The sequence below is a fragment of the Sinohyriopsis cumingii genome, chromosome 2, assembly GCF_028554795.1.
Source record: "Sinohyriopsis cumingii isolate HCF-2022 chromosome 2, ASM2855479v2, whole genome shotgun sequence".
NCBI classification, from domain to species: domain Eukaryota; kingdom Metazoa; phylum Mollusca; class Bivalvia; order Unionida; family Unionidae; genus Sinohyriopsis; species Sinohyriopsis cumingii.
In genome coordinates this window covers 80,462,981-80,482,118 of record NC_142962.1, presented here as the reverse complement: position 1 = coordinate 80,482,118, position 19,138 = coordinate 80,462,981, and the positions used below count along the sequence as shown (strand labels likewise).

Here is a 19,138-nt window from a genome sequence, read left to right as displayed (position 1 = left end):
CAGGACTCAAACTCAAATTTCATTAGAACATTTCATTACTAGGACTTTTAAAATTTAATTTCTGGATTATTCTTGGATTTGATTCTTAAAACCCTAAGTTCTTTTTTTTTTTCATTTTTACAGTGTTTTCCCATGGAAATAAATTATTTGTTAATTTTTTCAAAGCTTGTTGTTTTCAATCTTTCTTATGTTTATGTTTATTAGAGCCTAAACACGGTAACATAAGAATTGGGGCCTCGTCCTTGGATTTTTTAATTTTGGATAATATTTCAGAAAACTTTTTTTGAAATTTATTCCCCATGTTTTTGAAATCTTTAGTGACATCAGCAAGCTTTTACTAAAATGTCATCAAAAGTGGAAATCAGTCTTTCAAGTCCTACCAAGGTCCAATTAGAACTTTTCAAAAACGATGAATTAATTCAACCTGCCAGAAAATGTGATCTTTCTGAAGTAAAGGCTTCCTTAACAAAGCAAGAAATAAAAAATACTGTGGTCCAGTACTTGGTAGAAAAGAATGTTTTGGATAAAAGTGCTCTGGTTTTGATCAGTAAGTCTGTGTCAGACTCTGACCTAAAAGTAAAGGAATCAGAATTAAAATACAAAATGGAATTGGAGTTGAGTAAGCTGGAACTTCAGAAAGATAAAGAAAAACAAATGCAGTTGCAATTGCAATTGGAGAAAGAGAAAAGAACAAATGAATAAGAGAAAGAACAAATGATATTGGAGAAAGAAAAAGAACAAATGCATTCACAATCGGAAGAGAGAAAGAAAGAAAAATGCAGTTAACAAAAAGGAAAAATAGTTACAGAAAGAACAAATGCATTTATATAAGAAGGAGAAAGAACAAATGCAAAAGGGAGAGAGAAAGAGAGGGAATATCAATTCAGAATAAATGAAATGGAGCTGGCAAGTGAAAAGCACATTCCTACTTCAAATATAAATTTAAGTTTTGATGTTGCAAAGAATATTAGGTTAGTGCCCCCTTTTAGAGAAAAAGATGTAGACAAATATTTTCCTTATTTTGAAAAAGTTGCTAAAAATCTGAAATGGCCAAGGGAGCATGAATTATTACAATGTGTACTTATTGGTAAAGTTAGTGATATTACCGTTCACTGTCAGTTCACCAACGTGGTGACTATGATGTCTTTAAAGAATGTATCTTAAGGGGTTATGAGTTAGTCCCTGAAGCTTATCAGCAAAATTCAGAATCTGAAGAAAAGAAGCTGGACAAACTCATTTAGACTTTGCTAGAGAAAAAGAGCAATTATTTGATAGATGGCACTTAGATTAACAAGATTATGAAAGTCTCAAACAACTTGTATTACTTGAAGAGTTCAGGAACTTTGTCAATAGTGACATTAAGACCTATCTTGATGAGCATAAGATCGAAACCTTGGAAAATGCATCTCGTGCCACAGGCAATTATGCTTTAGCTCATAACGTTTCTTTTGCAAATAAGACTTCCACTCAACAGTCTTCTGGCAGAAAAGTATTTCAGCTTAATACAAGCCCTTCTAAATCTCAACTGGCACAACTTTTAAAAATCAAGCTTCAGATAAGCTTGACTCAAGATCCTTGTCTCTTCCTACATGTACCTATTGTAAGAAGAACAGACACATTATTTCTGATTGCTACAAATTGAAAAATAGGCATCAGAATCTAGTCAGACCTATTCCAAATGCTCTTATTTCTAAGAGGTCAAGGTCACAGTCATGTATTGAAAGCAATACATTTATTGGGTCTAATAAACCCCAGACTGATTTTATTATGGAACATTATGAACAATTCATATCGAAGGGTTCTATATCACTCTTGGGTGATTCAGCCAATCCTATCCCTATTAAAAGTTGAAGAGACCCAGGAGCTTCTCCGAGTCTTTTGTTGTCAGGTACTTTGCTTTTTTCCCTGAAGTCTTCTTCTAATGAGAGTGTTCTTATTCAGGGAGTAGAGTGTGGCTTTGTTAATGTTCCTTTCCACTGTGTAAATTTGTCATCAGACTTAGTCTCAGGACCTGTGACAGTCAGCAGTGTCTGTTTCACCTGATGAGGGCATTCATTTATTACTAGGCAATGACCTAGCAAGAAACAACATTGTGGTTAATCCACTTGTAACTTACAAGCCTTGTTTGGCTCAGAATATCAATCCAATTGAAAAAGAATTCCCTGATTTATTCCCAGCTTGTGCAGTTACCAGAGCTATGGCAAAGAAAGCTCTTGAGAATGATGTTGATAAGGAACGTATTCCTTTAGCTGACATGTGTATTGGTCAGACTTTTGATGAGGTCACTTTCACTCCTTGTTTGGATCAATCAAAGGGTATTGATCACAGTCATCCTCTTTTAACTAACCATTCTCTTTGTTCTAATCAGTGTGACATATGACAATCACTTGTCGTCGAATAGGACAAAGATCCTGAGATCTCCTGTTTGTTTCAAAGGGCCATTAGTGAAAGTGAAGCCACTTAAGTTCCTGTCTGTCATTTCATTAAAAATGGAATTCTTATGAGAAAATGGAGACTTTCCGAGGTACCTGCTGGTGGTGAGTAGTCAGTGAACTACTAAATTGTAGTTCCAAAACCTTACAGACAGGAAATACTTAGTCTGGCCCATGAAACTCCTTTGGCTGGTCATTTACGGATTAAGACGACTTATCATAAGATCTTGACTCACTTTTATGGGCCAAAAATCAAAAGTGATGTTTGTAAATACTGTAGATCTTGTCATACTTGTCGAATGGTAGGAAAACCCAATCAGAAGACACCTAAGGCTCATCTGCAACCTATTCCTGAATTTGACAAACCATTTAGCAGAATTATGGTAGATTGTGTTGGTCCTTTACCTAAGTCCAAGTCAGGTTATCCAATACCCATTGACTATTATGTGTGCGTCAACATGGTTGCCAGAGGCAATTCCTTTGAGGAATGTTAAATCTAAAACAACTGTAAAAGCACTGGTAAAGTTTTTTTAACTCAATTTGGCCTTCCCAAATCTGCCCAATCTGATCAAGGCTCAAATTTCATGTCGGGAATTTTCCAGCAAGGTATGTATGAATTAGGCATCCAACAATTCAAATCTTCTGCCTATCACCCTGAGACCAAGAGGCACTAGAAAGATAGCATCAGACTTTGACCAAATATGATTCGATCATATTGTTTTGATACAGGTAAAGATTCGAATGAAGGCATTCATTTACTATTGTTTGCTGTTAGGGAATCAGTTCAAGAATCTCTAGGCTTCAATCCATTTGAACTGGTTTTTGGATACACTGTGCATGGACCATTGAAGTTTTTGAAAGAGAAGCTTCTTTCTAATGAAGATACTAAAATTAATCTTCTTCATTATGTTTCTAATTTAATGTTTAAGTTGTCACAGGTCTGTGAGGTCGCAAGAGCAAATCAGTACTCTACCCAATCAAAAATGAAGTCAAGATATGATAAAAACTCCAAGGAAAGGAGTTTTCAGCCTGGTGATTTAGTCTTGGCTCTTTTGCCCATACCACAAAATCCACTTCAGGCCTAGTTAATATTATGGTCCCAGTGCATTTAACAGGAAAGTAAATGATTTAAATTACATCAAAATATTGATGGGAGGCAAAAATAATAACATCTCTGCCACACAAACATGCTAAAGGACTATACTGAAAGAGATGTGTGTGTGTGATTTGGATTCATATCGCTACGATGTCTGCAGTGTGGCAGTTTATAGTGATCCCTAACATGATGTCCCACCCAGTTACATTATCCTGACACCAGGCCGACCAGTCCTAACACTAACCTCTTAATGCTGAACACCAAGCGAGCAGCTGTTAGTACCATTTTTGTAAGTCTTTGGTATGACCCAGCCAGGGATCGCACCCATGACTGCCCACATCTGAGGCAGACGCTCTAACCACTAGGCCACCGGAGAGGTCGATTATTGAAAGAGATAGCCAAGTTAAACATGGAATCAATTTAGTTGAATCTGTCCCATTCAGTGAAGATTTAAGTGAAGGAATATCATTGGATTCTACTGATATTGGAGTGACAAATCTTCGGAATTCAGAAATTACGAAAGATCTGGACCAAAAACTTTCACATTTGCAAGTGCAAGAAAGAAATTAACTTACACAGTTATTTTTTGAATATGAGCACTTTGTTCCAGATATTCCTACAAGAATAAACAAAATTCTCCATGACGATGAAATTGTAAATTCAAAGCCTATGAAACAACACCCATACAGGATGAACCCTCTCAAACAGGAATACTGAAAAAAGAAATTCAGTATTTGCTGGAGAATGATTTCATAGAGCCCAGTAGAAGTGACTGGAGTTCACCATGCACACCTGTTCCAAAACCAGATAAAACTTTCCGTATGTGCACTGATTATAGGAAGGTGAATAGTGTGACAAAAACATTCATTTCCATTACCAAGATTTGACGACTGTATTGATAAGATTGGAAATGCCATGTCACCAAATCTGACCATCTGAAAGAACTTTGGCAAATTCCACAACAGAAAGAGCAAATGAAATTACAGCAATTGTGACTCCGGATGGTCTTTATCAATAACTTGGGATGAAAGGGTCACCAAGTACTTTTCAGCATCTCATGAATATGATTACCTCTGGTTTAGACAATTGTGATGCTTACATCGATGATGTCATCATCTACAACAACACCTGGAAAGAACATTTAGCAACTATTTGGATATTCCTTGACAGATTCAAGTTTGACAATTAATTTATCAAAAAGCGAGTTCTACCATGCTAATGTAACTTTTCTAGGACATATCGTGGGACATGGACAAGTTAAACCAATAGATGCTAAAGTCAAGGCCATCTCTGAATTCCCTGTTAACAAAAAGCAACTGATGTGACTTTTAGGCATGGCTGGATACTTTCTGAAATTATGTTTCAATTTTTCTATAACTGCTGAACTACTGACAAATTTATTGAGTAAGAAAAACAAGTTCCTTTGGACTGAAAAATGTCAGGAGGCTTCTGACAAGACAAGTTAAAAGAAATACTTAAAAGTGAGCCAGTTCTTACAGCTCCAAATTTCAGCCAATCATTTAAACTGTCTGTTGATGCAAGTGATGTTGAGGTTAGAGCAGTTTTGATACAAGAAGATGAAAATGGTACTGATCATCCAGTGTGCTTTATTTCTGAGAAATTAAATAAGCACCAAAGAAATTATTCAATAATCAAGAATAAATGTTTGGCTTTGATATTGGCATTGCAACATTTTGAAGTTTACATTAGTTCAGCTTCTTCTTTGATTATTGTGTTTAGTGACCATAACTCCCTTACTTTCATCAGCACGATGAAAAATAAAAATCAGAGACTATTAAGGTATAGTTTGTTGCTACAGGAATATGATCTTGACATCATGCACATCAAGGGGAAAGATAATTTAATAGCAGATGCACTTTCCCATGTATAACAATGTATTATTTCATGGACACTTTATATAATTTATAAGAGTTCCTTTTAACCTCATGTATAATTAATCTATGGTAAAAAGAAAGCTTTATCACATAAATCTTTCTTTTTCTTTATGGGGGGAGTGTTATGTATATTTGATTTAATTTAATTGTAAGTTTTAAAATCTTTTTAGTTTTAGTTTCATTACATGTTGATGTAATGTAATTTTGTTACTAGGAACTTGATATTTTCCAGAAAATTCAGTCCGACCTGAATTTTTTCATAAATGTCTAATAACAGAAACACAGTATCTATTTTTGACTTAGTTCTCGACCTTGATTTAGAGGTCGCTGAGACAAGTAAACGACTTTATATTTTTTTTTTATTCTTGGAGTAAAATGATTGGTTTTTATCAAGGTCATACTGGGAGTATGTGACTTTAGATTGTAAACAGTCTTATTTTGCAATTCTGGGTTTTCTGAAACTGCACAGTAGTTAGGTTTATTAGTGACGTTTAGAGAGATATTTCTCAGTTTGGGCTTAAAACACTTTATGTCAAGGTGTTCATTTTGTTGTGACCAGTTTGGAGTTACATTTTAATTTTTATTCAAATTATTTGGATTCTAAAAATTCTTTTTCCTGGAAATATTTAAGTGCTCATACAGAATTCTTGGACACAGAAATTTCACTAAATTTTATTCCGAAATTCAAACACCCGAATATTTTTGTTTGTAGTCAACAAGGAACTGTAGACACAACAGCACAATACTGACTACAGTATATTTCATTGCCTTCCATTTTGGATTTTTCGTCGGGACTCGAACTCAAATTTCATTACTAGGATTTTTAAAATTTAATTTGTGGATTATTCTTTATTTTTGGATTTGATTCTTAAAACTTTAAGTTCTTATTTTTTCTTTTTTACAGTGTTTTTCCATGGAAATAAATTATTTGTTAAATTTTTCAAACCTTGTTGTTTTTACTCTTTACTAGCTCAAACACGTAACATAAGAGAGGAATAAAGATTCTGGCCAAAAATCAGATGATGGTGGAAATCCCAACATAGAAAAATCTGAACATTCAAGGGGGCCCTGTGTGGTTTCCATATTGCCAAAAGGAGAAACTGGAAAGTGCAATCTGCCTAGATGAAAAAGTGGTATGTGACCTGCTTTACTGAGTAAAATATAGCTGACTTCACACTACAGGGATGTTAATAAGAATGATTCATAATGAATAATAATATAATTCAAGGTGAATCCATATACTGCAATTATGCAAGGATAGAGAAAATTCACATAATACCTAACCTAGCAAGGAAAAATAAATTAATATTCCTCCAATCATGAACAAAATTAAAATGGAAAAGAAGAATAAAAGGCAAAATGTACACAACCTGCATGAATTTATAATGAAATAATTCTTGAGCGAGCTTAATTAACTGACAAGAAACTTTATCAGGGTATAAGAAAACATCTAAAAATATGCTGCTAATTGAAACAGAAATGCGCTCATTAATCTTCCAAAGTGATATCAATCTTCCTGGATGTACAGACATTACAGCCATGTGATTGCCAAAAGAACAGAAGGAATATGCATAACCATCAAAAGCAATGGGTCTCGCAGTGTTCTGAAATTTTTTTTGTTCACCCTAATTTGAGAACAAATTCTCATTAATGGTCGGGGTATTTTCAACCTGGAAAAGTACCAGCAATGAATTAGCAACAGGCATGGTCTTACCAATATCAAAATTTGTCTTTTAGACTCATATGCAACCTAACAACAATAAGGCACATGAAGTGCAATGGGTTGCTGCATCAGCAACATTTAAATCACCTGTTTGGAGAGATATTTGGTTTCAAAAAGGATGACAAAACATCTGTCATTTGCAAGCTTTGCTCCACATCATTAAATTACAGCAGCAACAGCAAGAATATGACGATACATATTCATCAGCATGAGCTGATACCCAATGTCCCAACCAAATTACCCCCTGCTGTTTCTACTTCTTGATCTATGAGGTATATGGTCTAAAACCAGCCAACTCTTTCTGAGTTTCTAAGACCTAACTTGGTCCCAAAAAGCCAAGAAATTACTCAGGCAATTGTAAAGTTTATTGCCCTGGATCTGAATCCCTTCTCTATTGTAAAGAACAACGACATTAGATATTTGGTGAGGCTCCTCTGGCTAAAATATACTTTATATAATAGCCAGTATCACTGCTTTTTTCAGAAATTGTAATTCAGGATGAAAACAGACATTTTTTTAGCCACAGGAACCACAGATTGAAATGTGTTGCCACAAATATTAATCAAAAGTTCTGACGCTTCCAAAAACTAAACTTATACCCTTTAATTAGTACAGTAAAGATACATGTTTTCTAAAACAAATTGTTGGTAAAAGTGGACTATAGTATTCGCTCACTCTCCAGTTTGTTTTAAAAATAAAAGCAAGAAGGATATAAAAAAATGCACAAAACTTAGTCATTTCATTCATCAATTTAAAATTTCTAACCTGATCTTCATCAGGAGGTACTTAATACTGTCAACTTATATACATTTCAAAGTAAATGGAAACTCAATATAAACCAGCAGACAGACTGCTTAATGTCCTTTTCTGGTTTCTAAAATAGTCTATTTTAGTAAAAATGTGTTATCTACATCAAATATTTGCAATGTCTAGTTTTAATATTTCTAAAACAAATTTAACAAATAAAAAGGAGAAACTCTTGTATACATGTGTTCAAAGAGATGTAACTCCAAAATGTACATTACGTACATTTTGACATTATTGAAGATGGTGAACTATATCACATCTGTTGTTTGAAAATACAGATCCACCCATGCAATCATGGAGACTGTATTACTACAGAAACTCCTGTTTGAATTAAAATCCCAACAAGCTGACATAGGTTACAAATTATAAACTGAATAATGAAATGACTGAGTTTTGTGCATTTTTTATATCTCTGATGCTGTATGTTTTTGAAATCAGTATGGGGAGTAAAAAACAAATGTGAAAGAATGCAAATTCTACAGAAAGCCCAAAAATTCAAAAATTGAAATACTCAAACTTTTACCAAAATAATCATCAAGAAAAATGTATTATGACTGAATGGTTTCAATTACAATAAAATGCAAATTCAACTTTGATTTAAGTGATTTTCATATGAATTGTAATGTTATTTTAGAATAACTCCTGAAGGCAATCTATACTATATATTGTTGTTGTTGTTGTTGTGGGGTTTAACGCCATTTTTCAGCACGATAGGCTATACATGGCGGCCAGTATTAATGGTGGAGGAAGAACCCGGAAAACCCCGGAAAGAACCACCGACCCACGAGAAGCTACTGGCAAGCTTTCTCACATGCCCACATTGGCTGAATCTTAGACTCGAACCGTCGCAGACAGAGGTGAGATGGCAGTGATCCGTAACGAAGAGCGCTTTAGACCACTCGGCCACTCGGGGCCCCTATACTATATATTAATTGCAAGACATCCATACAGTTGTGAAGATGAGACAAGACTGCCCTGAGAGAATTTTTCTCATAGAAATTAAACCATAATGAAGGCACAACATAAACGAACTGCTAGTGTATTATATCAGTTCTAGTCCAGTGTGGCATGTCAGACTAGGCCACACATAAAAAAATTGTGTTTCCTATTGCACTGGTTTTAAATTCATGGTAGGTTGGTATTTTTTTTCTTCCGATTTTTTTAAAAACACGTATTATGGAGATTGTTGTTGTTGTTGTTGTTGTTGTAGGGTTTAATGCCATTTTTCAGCACAAGATAGGCTATACATGGCGGAAAGTATTAATGGTGGAGGAAGAACCTGGTAAAACCCCGGGAAGAACCACTGACCCACGAGAAGCTACTGGCAAGCTTTCTCACATACCCACATTGGCTGAATCCTAAACTCGAACCCACACAGACAGGTGAGATGGCAGTGATCCATAACGGAGAGTGCTTTAGACCACTCTGCCACTCGGGGCCCCTATTATAGAGATTAGTAGATATATTGAACTAAGAACTTCAAGTACTAGGCAGAACTAGCTCAATTACTGTAGATGTACAAATCAATTTTGTCAATTATTTTTTTAACCCAGCTGGAAAAAAAAGAGTTATAGGGTCAGGAATGAAAAACAAGGACAGTCAGTCAACCAGAAACATGCGTATTTTTTGGCCTTACTTTTGTTGTCAACAACAGCTTAGTCATATTTAAAGCCTATTATATTAAAGCTAAAACTATTTACTTTTTACCTATGTAATAATGTATAGTAAACGTCATACAGGTTATCTAGGCATTCAACACAGATTATTTCTGTAATAGGTGTCACTTTTTTAGAATTTGATCTTACATATCTTTAAATGGCAACTACTCACTTTATAATAATAATAATAATGAGGACTTTGTATAGCGCCTAATCTTTAGAAGCTCTAAGCGCTTTACGACATTAGACAACACCTATAAGATAAAAAACATATAATATGATTACTAAAACAAACACCATGAAATTAGAAAACATAAAAAAACATGCTGAGAATATTTAAGGTAGGAAACATTATTAGGTCTTTAAGTTTATTTGGGTCCTCATGCATCCATAGTCCTTTGGAAGGTCATTATTTACAAAATCAATGTTAAAGTACATGGACATTTTTGGATGAGATCAACCTAAAGATGTGATCCATTAGAATCCGGATTGAATGTCACACATTGTGATGTCACAATGAAAGTTATGCATGTTGATAAAAACAAATTCATACTGCCCTATATTATGATGATTAGACTTTAGTACTCTTTTCTTGTTTAGTAACTGGACACCATTGTAAAAGTCCATAGTCATTGATAATTTTCATCTGGAAGTTTCTTGATGACAGTTAAGGTATTGAATATTCAATAAACAGGACTGAATATACTTTGGTTAAACAAAATCAGAATAATATTTTAAAACAACAGTTTATATTTCATTTAACACTGACCACTCTGGTGGCCTAGTTTTTAAAGTGACCACCTCAGATGTGGGAGGTCGTGGGTTCGATCCTCGGCCAAGTCATAACAAAGACTTACAAAAATGGTACTAACAGCTGCTTCGCTTGGCACTCAGCATTAAGAGGTTAGTGTTAGGACTGGTTGGCCTGGTGTCAGGATAATGTGACTGGGTGGGACATCATGTTACATGTCTGCGGCATGATGCCCCAGTGCAAGACATCACTATAAACTGCCACACTGCAGACATCGTAGCGACATGACTGAAAATTTGTTAAAGCTACGTTAAAAATCCAAATCACACACACATATCACACTCATTTAACACAAGTAAATGTGTATACATGATCTCAATGACTTTTAATACAACTTGATTTTGAATGATCAGGTATGATGAAGGCAAATCATAATTAAATACACAAATTTAAAGTGAAAAGTATTAAAGTAACAAAGTATTTGCTGACATTACATATTTAGTCTAACCTTAAATGATTTAGTTTGTGACAAATAAAAAAAAATCATAGCTTTTCATTTAATTTTTGTATAAAACCTTTCCAAGTATCTGACTATTGTGACTAAGTATGATAGTGATATCATAACACGAACTGAGCCATAAATAGGCAAAAAGTAAATAATTAATATCAAGATCACATAAAACAAAGTTTAGATTTTTCTTATTATTCAAGCAAATACTAATCATAATAGATTCTTTGTGAATTTTGGTGTGCATTTTGGTTTTTGAGTGTAGTTTGGTGTTTCTAGTAACCTTCACCAATCCATTCGAGACATCAGGGGCTCATATCGTTGCTTAAAATTGACCCGTCATACATGTACTATATAATAACAAGGGAGGACACTTCTTTCCCTGCTCTCACAGCCCATTTAAGAATAAACGCTGATATTTCACGCTATGCTTTGTGTAGCTTAATAAATTTGGTACAGATATTTAGCTCAGGCATTCGACTGTGTATCCCTATCAAAAGTTTGACTTGACATTATACCTTTAAGAAATGCCAAATCATTTTCCCACAGTACCACTCGATATGGCCCTGATCAGGCACGATTAATATGCAAAAACAATGCTATGAATGGAATACTGCCCTCTCAATGGCCAACTGAAAATAAGTTATAAATAAATACAAGACGTCATTTTCTTTTAACCAATGAGAGGACCGTATAATAATGCATAACAGTAAAATGAACAATATCAGTACTGTAAATGTCAAGTAACTTTCACAAGAATGATAGCAATAGCAGACGGCAAGTTGATTTCCAAACGCTGGTGGCCCTAAATTACTTGATATAATTAGGAAGTGAAAAAATGTGTAATAGTGACTTTAGTCAAAACCGTTTGTTCTCGATATGCAGCCGTATATTACCTTGAAACATCTTATTTTTTTCCACATCTTTGAGTGTATCAAGCATTTCCCTTGTCTTTTTTCGAAACAATGTCTATCAATGACGTACTTACGTCAATAACAGGCACGTGCGCGCGTGAAACAGGTGTTTTCATCGTTGCGTTAAACAAGATGCGCATCATAATAGAAGGCTGTATCGAAGACTGAAAATCAAAAGTTCTGACATAAGATAAAAGTGTCAACTAAGGATGTAATATTGATTATATATGCACAATATATTAAACTATCTTTACATACATCAACAGTCAATTCTATGCCAAATAAAGTCAAATGGCGTAATAATATACGAAGTCAATCACTGCACGCCCTAGATAGAAGCCATCTTTGGACTGCTATACAGATAGTGGTATGACTAATACACACAATAGAAAACTGGAACGCAATGGAAATAAAATAACACAATGGATTTTTTTAATATACATTTTGTATTTGAATAAAATTTCGAAAGAAGTATTTAATTATCACATACATACATACGTATCTGTTTCTTTCGCGAAATAGAAAATGAAAGTAATTTTCATAACTGACTCCAATAATTGTATGAAATATGTGCACATTTGATGAACTACCAATATGCAAATGGCAATGATCACTCGTGAAATAATGTTAATTACCGAATTATGGAAGCAAAGTTTGCAGTGAAAATGATTTATTTTGTTTTTAAGTGATTTTTAACTAAGGAAGGTTAACAGAAGGATTTCATCATCAGATGCATATTCTAAGCGTTATGAATAATATAGAACATAATCAACAATGAAATCTCATAATTGATTTAATTACATTCAACATTACGTTTAACTTTAACTTGATTTTCTTCTTTAATTTGTTTGTGTTGTTGCTGTTGTTCATTAACCAAGGAATTATAAAACACTTTTCTATTATTTCCAAAATATCTTCTACATTTTCAACTACAAGTATCTGCACGGGTAATAAGTCAGGGGTGCACAACCCCCGGCCCGCAGGCCAGATCCAGCCCGTGAACGTGTTCTGTCCCGCCCTCCGGGCGAATTAAAACAACGCAGAAATCTAGCCCGTGAACAGTAATTATATTAAAGAAAATTAGTGTTTGCGGCCCTCAAGCGGTCTTATAAAATGCAATCTGGACCTTGCCCGAAAAAGGTTGTGCACCCCTGTAATAAGCATACCCATTAATATATAATTATATCCATTGTACGTAACAATTATACATTATTGTGCATTTATTTGGTGTGTTTAATTGGATTAATACCTTTCTGAAGACGAATAAATTGTCCAGGAAATTGTTCTACTTATTGGCTTTAATTAATGATTTTATTAAAATGTTCTATCTTCAGTTCCGTTATGTCCTGGCTCATCATCTACCTTTAGAGAAAAAACAATTACATCAGGTAAGTATAAATAATAAGCATAAAAAATGAAATATTTCTCAGTAGCCATCTGACTTGTACATAGTAATCATGGCGAAAAAAAGTGTTTGTTATGTGTGTGATGCAAATTGTAATACAGATAGCATCTTTTCTAAGTAACGTGTTCTTCTTTTCATTCATTCATGTTCACTGCCAATATAAGTTTTATTGACTATTGTATGGGAACTCTTGTTAAAATGTGAGGCAACATGAGATGAAAATGATTTATCGATATAATGTTTTATATCTGATCTATATTGGTTCATACATTTAGATATTTGTTGACTGGTTTGTCCAATACATTGGATGCCACATTTTTTGCATGTGATCAAATAAATAACATTCGATGTTTTACAATAAGGATCACAGCGAATATTAAAGTTTCTTTCGTATTATTACTATTGAAACCAGTACTTTCATTAATAAAAGAACAGTGTGAATATCATGGGCTATTACATTTAGCTGATGAATCTATTTTATATGATGTTTTTTTTTCTAATTTAGAATTAGTTAGGAAATCTTTAAGATTTTTAGTCCTTTTAAAATGCTGCACATTTTAACAAGAGTTCCCATACTTTGCAAGATTTCTCCTTCCAACGTATTGTTAAAGCTGATTCTGAGATGGAACGTGTGCTAAAGGAAACCTATATGATTCACCGTCTTAATACGATATATCCAAAAGGTCTAAATTCTAAAACACTATGTTGACATTCATTAATCTTTGTGCTTTTTTCTTTTTTTTTTTAAATTATGTCCCCTGTTTGCAATTAATTAAGAATCTTTTTTATATTATTCTAATTTGAGAATAATTTAATTAGTGAAAGTATAAAAAATAAGTTTACTAATTCCTTAAAAGTGAAAGTGCATTTTAACTTAATTCTCAATAATTATGATTAATTATTTATAAAATACATTATAGTAAGTATTATGCACACCATACTATTTTATTATATAAATTGAGTCCTGATAAACATCGAACGTTCGTCAATGATATATAAAGATATATTATTTTTTTATTTTTTAAATTTATTTATTTATTTTTATCTTTAATAACTGTGCATTATAAGAAATACAGATATTAATAAAACTTTATCTCTATTTAGTAATAAATGTTAGAAAGGACTAGTGATTTGAAAACTATTCCATTCTCATTATATATCTGCTCATATTGAAGATGCTATTATTTAAACAAATTTATATTTTATTTTGGGTGAGTAAGGGGTGGTGGCTATAACGTCACCGATTAAACGATAAAATTTCTTACAGCATAGGGTGATACTATTAGCTATTGTATTAGCTTTTTTCCCGTCCAATATGTTAAGCTACGGCACAGCTGTCAAAAGTGCAGAATGGAATCAGTCTATTTACTCTGACGAAAAGTTGTAACCAGTCCGTAATCTGCGTCTCTCCAACGTATCCAAGCATCTTTACAACACAAATCACACGACACGAATGACAGGTTAGTGCTATTTTGTAACGATTGGCAAGAAAACTCTATAGGTAAATTTAGTCACAGGTATCTGAATATTTATTCTTCAGGCAACAATTTTACTGTGGATAAGTTTTAATTGTGTTAACTTAACCACCATTTGCTGCATTGCAGCAGCCTGAGCAAGTGAATCCGCATTTCTTTTGCTATTTTATACTTGAATAAATCCCATAATTTAAGAACTACTCTTCAATTTTGTTTAAACGCATAACGTGACGCGCCTCTTTTCAGACTTTGGAAGAAAGGAAGAAAAAAGAAAGGAAATGTCAAAATTATTGTCAAGTTCATCACGGTTCCTGGTTGGTCATACAATGTTAGATATCGATCTAGTCTGACTTTACATCCCCGTTTGTTTATACCCCCTCCCCGCCGATTTCAATAACGAAAACGTTTAATGTGATAAAAAGTGCACAGAACTAAGTAACTGAATCATTGATTTATAATTTCTAACCTGACTGACCAGAATGGCACAAATACTGGCATCCCCTGCAACTTTCATACTTAACGGACTTTTCATAATAACACGGCACCATATTGCGTACATTATGGGCTAGTTTATTTCCATCGGACAACATAATGAGGTAGTTCATCTTGTTCAGTAACTGCCGGATAATTCCATAAATTACATAACATTAAGATTTTGTAAACATTTCCCTTTGCACACATGAACATAGAAATTAAACCGCTTGTTAAATCCACGTCAAGTGGCCGATTTCTCTAAAGCGCTCACTGCCATCTCACCTCTGTCTGCGTGGGTTTGAGTCTAGGATTCAGCTAATGTGGGTATGTGAGAAAGCCTGCCAATAGCTTCTCGTGGGTCGGTGGTTCTTCCTGGGGTTTTCTTGGGTTCTTCCTCCACCATTAATACTGGCCGTCATACATAGCCTATCGTATGCTGAAAAATGACATTAAAAACCATGACCAGGACAACAAATCCATGTCAAAGGAAAATAATTTGTTGATATTCATTTCCTTTGCTTGATTCAACATTGTAAATATCGGAAGCAGACGACTTATATATATACAGCTGTAGTTGTGTACACACCCCTTTGCTGAAAATGGACTTGTCCAGGAACTGGAAATGGATCTTGAGCATGTCCATCTATTATATTGAAAACTTCTGTTAAGCATGAAATGTGCAGATGATGACGGTGTTAGGGCCACTCTACTCACAGTCACGTTTGAAATTATAAATCAATGAATGAATTGACTAAGTTCCTTGCACTTTTTTATCACATTAAAAGTTTTCATTATTGAAATCGGTAGAGGGGTACAAATGGGTTGGTATAGTCAGACTAGTCCTACAGTGCAAGACATAGCACATGTTATTTTTGTTTTAGTATTATGTCTTACTACCCAGATAACGTGCTTGTATAGCATGTTCCCATGTCAGTTGACATCGGAAAGTATTAATCAAAGTTTTGGGGAATATCTTGCACACTTTGCAGCCAGATCCTACAGTGTAAGACATAGCACATGTTTTTGTTTTAGTGCTATGTCTTATTGCCCAAATAATGGCCTTGTATAGCGTGTTCCAATGTCAGCTGACATTGGAATGAATAGTCAAAGTTTCAGGAATATCTCACACACTTGGCAGCCTATATCGACATTCTTCCAGTAATTTATGTGTAATTACTATACTTACTGTGCTGTTTTTATCCTGGCGGAATGAAAATATGACACTAGCAAATGGACACATTTTCATGTTCCACTGACATACATTTGAATTTGTTGCAATGCGACAGTAGCTGAGGTATGCCTAAGTAGGTTCAAGTGGGGGATATGTTTCTTGAATGAAATGAAACGTTGGTTACAGTTTCAATAGGCATAATATATTTTTATTTGTTTCATTAAAAAAATAATATTTAAACTTAACCTGATTTTGGCATTCATGGCTTTAATTACTTTCCAGCCAACTGAAATGTAGGCCAGCGAAACTTGAAAACAGGTCCTATTTCTTTTGTGAAAATTTGAATTTATTAGAGAAAAGACATCAGAGTAAGTAAAGTCTGACTAAAACATTATGACTTTTCTTTCTGGAAAATCAATGTTATTTTAGTTGCCAGTTGTGTGAGATATTCCTGACAATTTTACTTTCGTTATGATGTTAGTTGACATCAAAACATGCTACACAATGCTGTTAGTTAGGCAGTAAGACCCTGATGCATGCAACGTAAATATTAGCATTGAGGTCTTACATGTAGGACTAGATATTGATCCTGATATTTATGTTTTGGGGGTCGAGGTCTTACTGCCGAAATAAAGGCACTGTGTAGCGTGTTCCAATATCAGTTAATTGTAACTTCTTCACACTCTCAAAGGTTGGGCATTCTGATTGTCCAGAATTGTGGAAGAAGTATTTTGCTACATATTAGGGTGTTAATTTACATTGATTATTTTGTGATATATTTATCTATGATACGCAATTTGACTGTAAGGAAAACATTTATCTCCTTTCCTATTTATGTGAATATGAATTTTTGTATAGGCTTGGTGACATTGAGAGATAGAATGGTATGGTCATATGATGCAAAGAATCATCACAATGCACAGGAGGCAGAATTCTGATGTGGTCACAGATAGAAGACTGACAGAGATGCTAGCGTGTCAGGTAATTGCCTTATTTATTTAATGGGACCACATTACCTGTATATGTTTATCTAAGGAATTATGTATATCATTTTGCACACAAATTGCACCTCTTTGGCCTGGGGTTTGATCCAAAGATTTGTAAAGTTTGATGGCTGTCTCTGCAAGGTATGTACAATAGAATATCATTTATTCAAACTTCTTACGGATGATTTTTTTTATAGTTAAGCAGTTAAAATGAATGGCTTAAATCTAGGTATTCTGAGGCTATACAGTACGTGTTCTGCTCCAATGTTTTTGGCTCCAGCCACCTTCCTAGGGCATATAATTTGGCAGTGTTAAAAAAAAATGCCCAACAAAGGACATTTAATCTGGTCATGATTTGGATCACACAAATGCTTGGAAGTTATGATAGAATGAAAGCCTTAATGGAAATATTAAATGAAATGGAATCATATATATATTGCTGTCTGTAGAGTTGGAAATCAGTGCAGTGATTGAATGTAGGTTTTCTTAAATGGAATAAAGAGATGATTATAAGAAGTTTGTGCCATTATCATGATGTTTGTACCATAAAAGATCTATGGAAATGATTGCAGTGAATCAAAGTAGGTTTACTTAGATGAAATAAATCTAGTGATTATGAGCAGATTGCTCCATAATCATGAGGTTTATTCCATAATGGGTGGAATTTTCATTTTATACAATCCAGTTTTACTGATTTATGTGTAATTTGGATGGAATAAAGTGGTGAATAATGCCGTGCCAGTACATGGTTTATTCCAATTTAAATCAAAAGGTAAATGCCATTGAATATATTAATTGGATCCTTTACGTAAATATATGCCAAATAAGCCTCATGATTTAAGAATAAGAGAAGTTTTAATTAGTATTTGTTTGACTTTTTTATAATTATATGTGAAAGTACATACAAATATGCAAACTGATTATGGGAAAGAAAACCCTCATTTTAATATCGGTAATACCTTACCTGTTCCTACTGCATGAGATGTGTATGGTACTGGTATTTCGTTTACTGCAGTATTTTTATTGGTGGTATGTATAACAGTAACAATAGTACTTTTTCACTGTACCAGTACTTAGATAGTTACAGCACTTAAGGAGTGTACAAAGTTTCTGAGTTAATCTTGTTATGGATTTCTTGATGTTGAACAATGTTTTCATTTTTCATGATAAAATATTGCATATATAACTATATTTATGAAGCTTAAATAATGTTTTTCACATATGCCATGATGGCAGATGATTGGGATATTGTCAACAATATTTAAGCCAGATCCAACTTTTGGAAAACTTTAGGCAGTGATCGTGTTGGCTTTCACCAAGGTCACACATTGCAATTTTGTTTTCTTATTGGCAGCAAAATATACCATCTGGCAATTTTTTTGGCAATAACATTTTTGGCTGTTAATTTTTTTTATATAGTCTTGGGTTTGGAGCAGAGAAATTCAAAGACACCATGACAGGAAACCACAGACTTGGATATAAAATACATTTGAATCTATTGTTACCTAAACAAATTTATTGTTCATATTGACTAACCAGCCTGACAGTGCATTGTTATATCATAATCCACTTAAGCTGATGTCTGGCCTTTTTACTGTATGCTGTAATGTGCCATGACCCAAAAAGTCATGTTCCTGACTAACTGCAATCAACCAGATGATGGCAGTTTACAACAACAAAAAAGTAACAGAATAAATAGTTTTGCTGAAACTTCAAAGAAAACTGATTACCTTTGTAGCACCAGTTGTTCTGTATATATACTAAGCATATGAAAAAAAAATGTCTTAGTCAGTGTTCTGCAATTATTTAATGTCGCAGCAGCAATAAGAAATGGACATTTTTA

General features: G+C 33.9%; 2 protein-coding genes across 5 annotated transcripts in view; one reads left to right on the top strand and one right to left on the bottom strand.

Moving 5' to 3' along the window:
- Window positions 1-12,139, bottom strand: part of LOC149805266 (spermatogenesis-defective protein 39 homolog) — a 173,426-nt gene extending 161,287 nt beyond the window's left edge. For 2 of the 3 annotated variants that reach the window (XM_089948956.1, XM_089948972.1), the window contains exons 1-2: window positions 12,043-12,132; window positions 11,859-11,948 (exon numbers count right to left, since the gene is read on the bottom strand). In XM_089948956.1, coding sequence (XP_089805082.1) covers window positions 11,859-11,927 — 69 coding nt within the window. In that variant the 5' untranslated portion in view covers window positions 11,928-11,948; window positions 12,043-12,132. Of the gene's footprint in view, window positions 1-11,858; window positions 11,949-12,042 lie in introns of all 3 variants that reach the window. The other variant, XM_089948965.1, reaches the window with a different exon arrangement.
- Window positions 12,140-14,563: 2,424 nt separating this feature from the next.
- The window catches only part of LOC149805265 (brain-enriched guanylate kinase-associated protein-like), a 42,851-nt gene continuing 38,276 nt past the window's right edge, over window positions 14,564-19,138 (top strand). Inside the window, exons 1-2 of one of the 2 annotated variants that reach the window (XM_089948937.1) lie at window positions 14,564-14,649; window positions 17,168-17,290. In XM_089948937.1, the coding sequence (XP_089805063.1) occupies window positions 17,204-17,290 (87 nt within the window). In that variant the 5' untranslated portion in view covers window positions 14,564-14,649; window positions 17,168-17,203. Of the gene's footprint in view, window positions 14,691-17,167; window positions 17,291-19,138 lie in introns of both variants that reach the window. The other variant, XM_089948945.1, reaches the window with a different exon arrangement.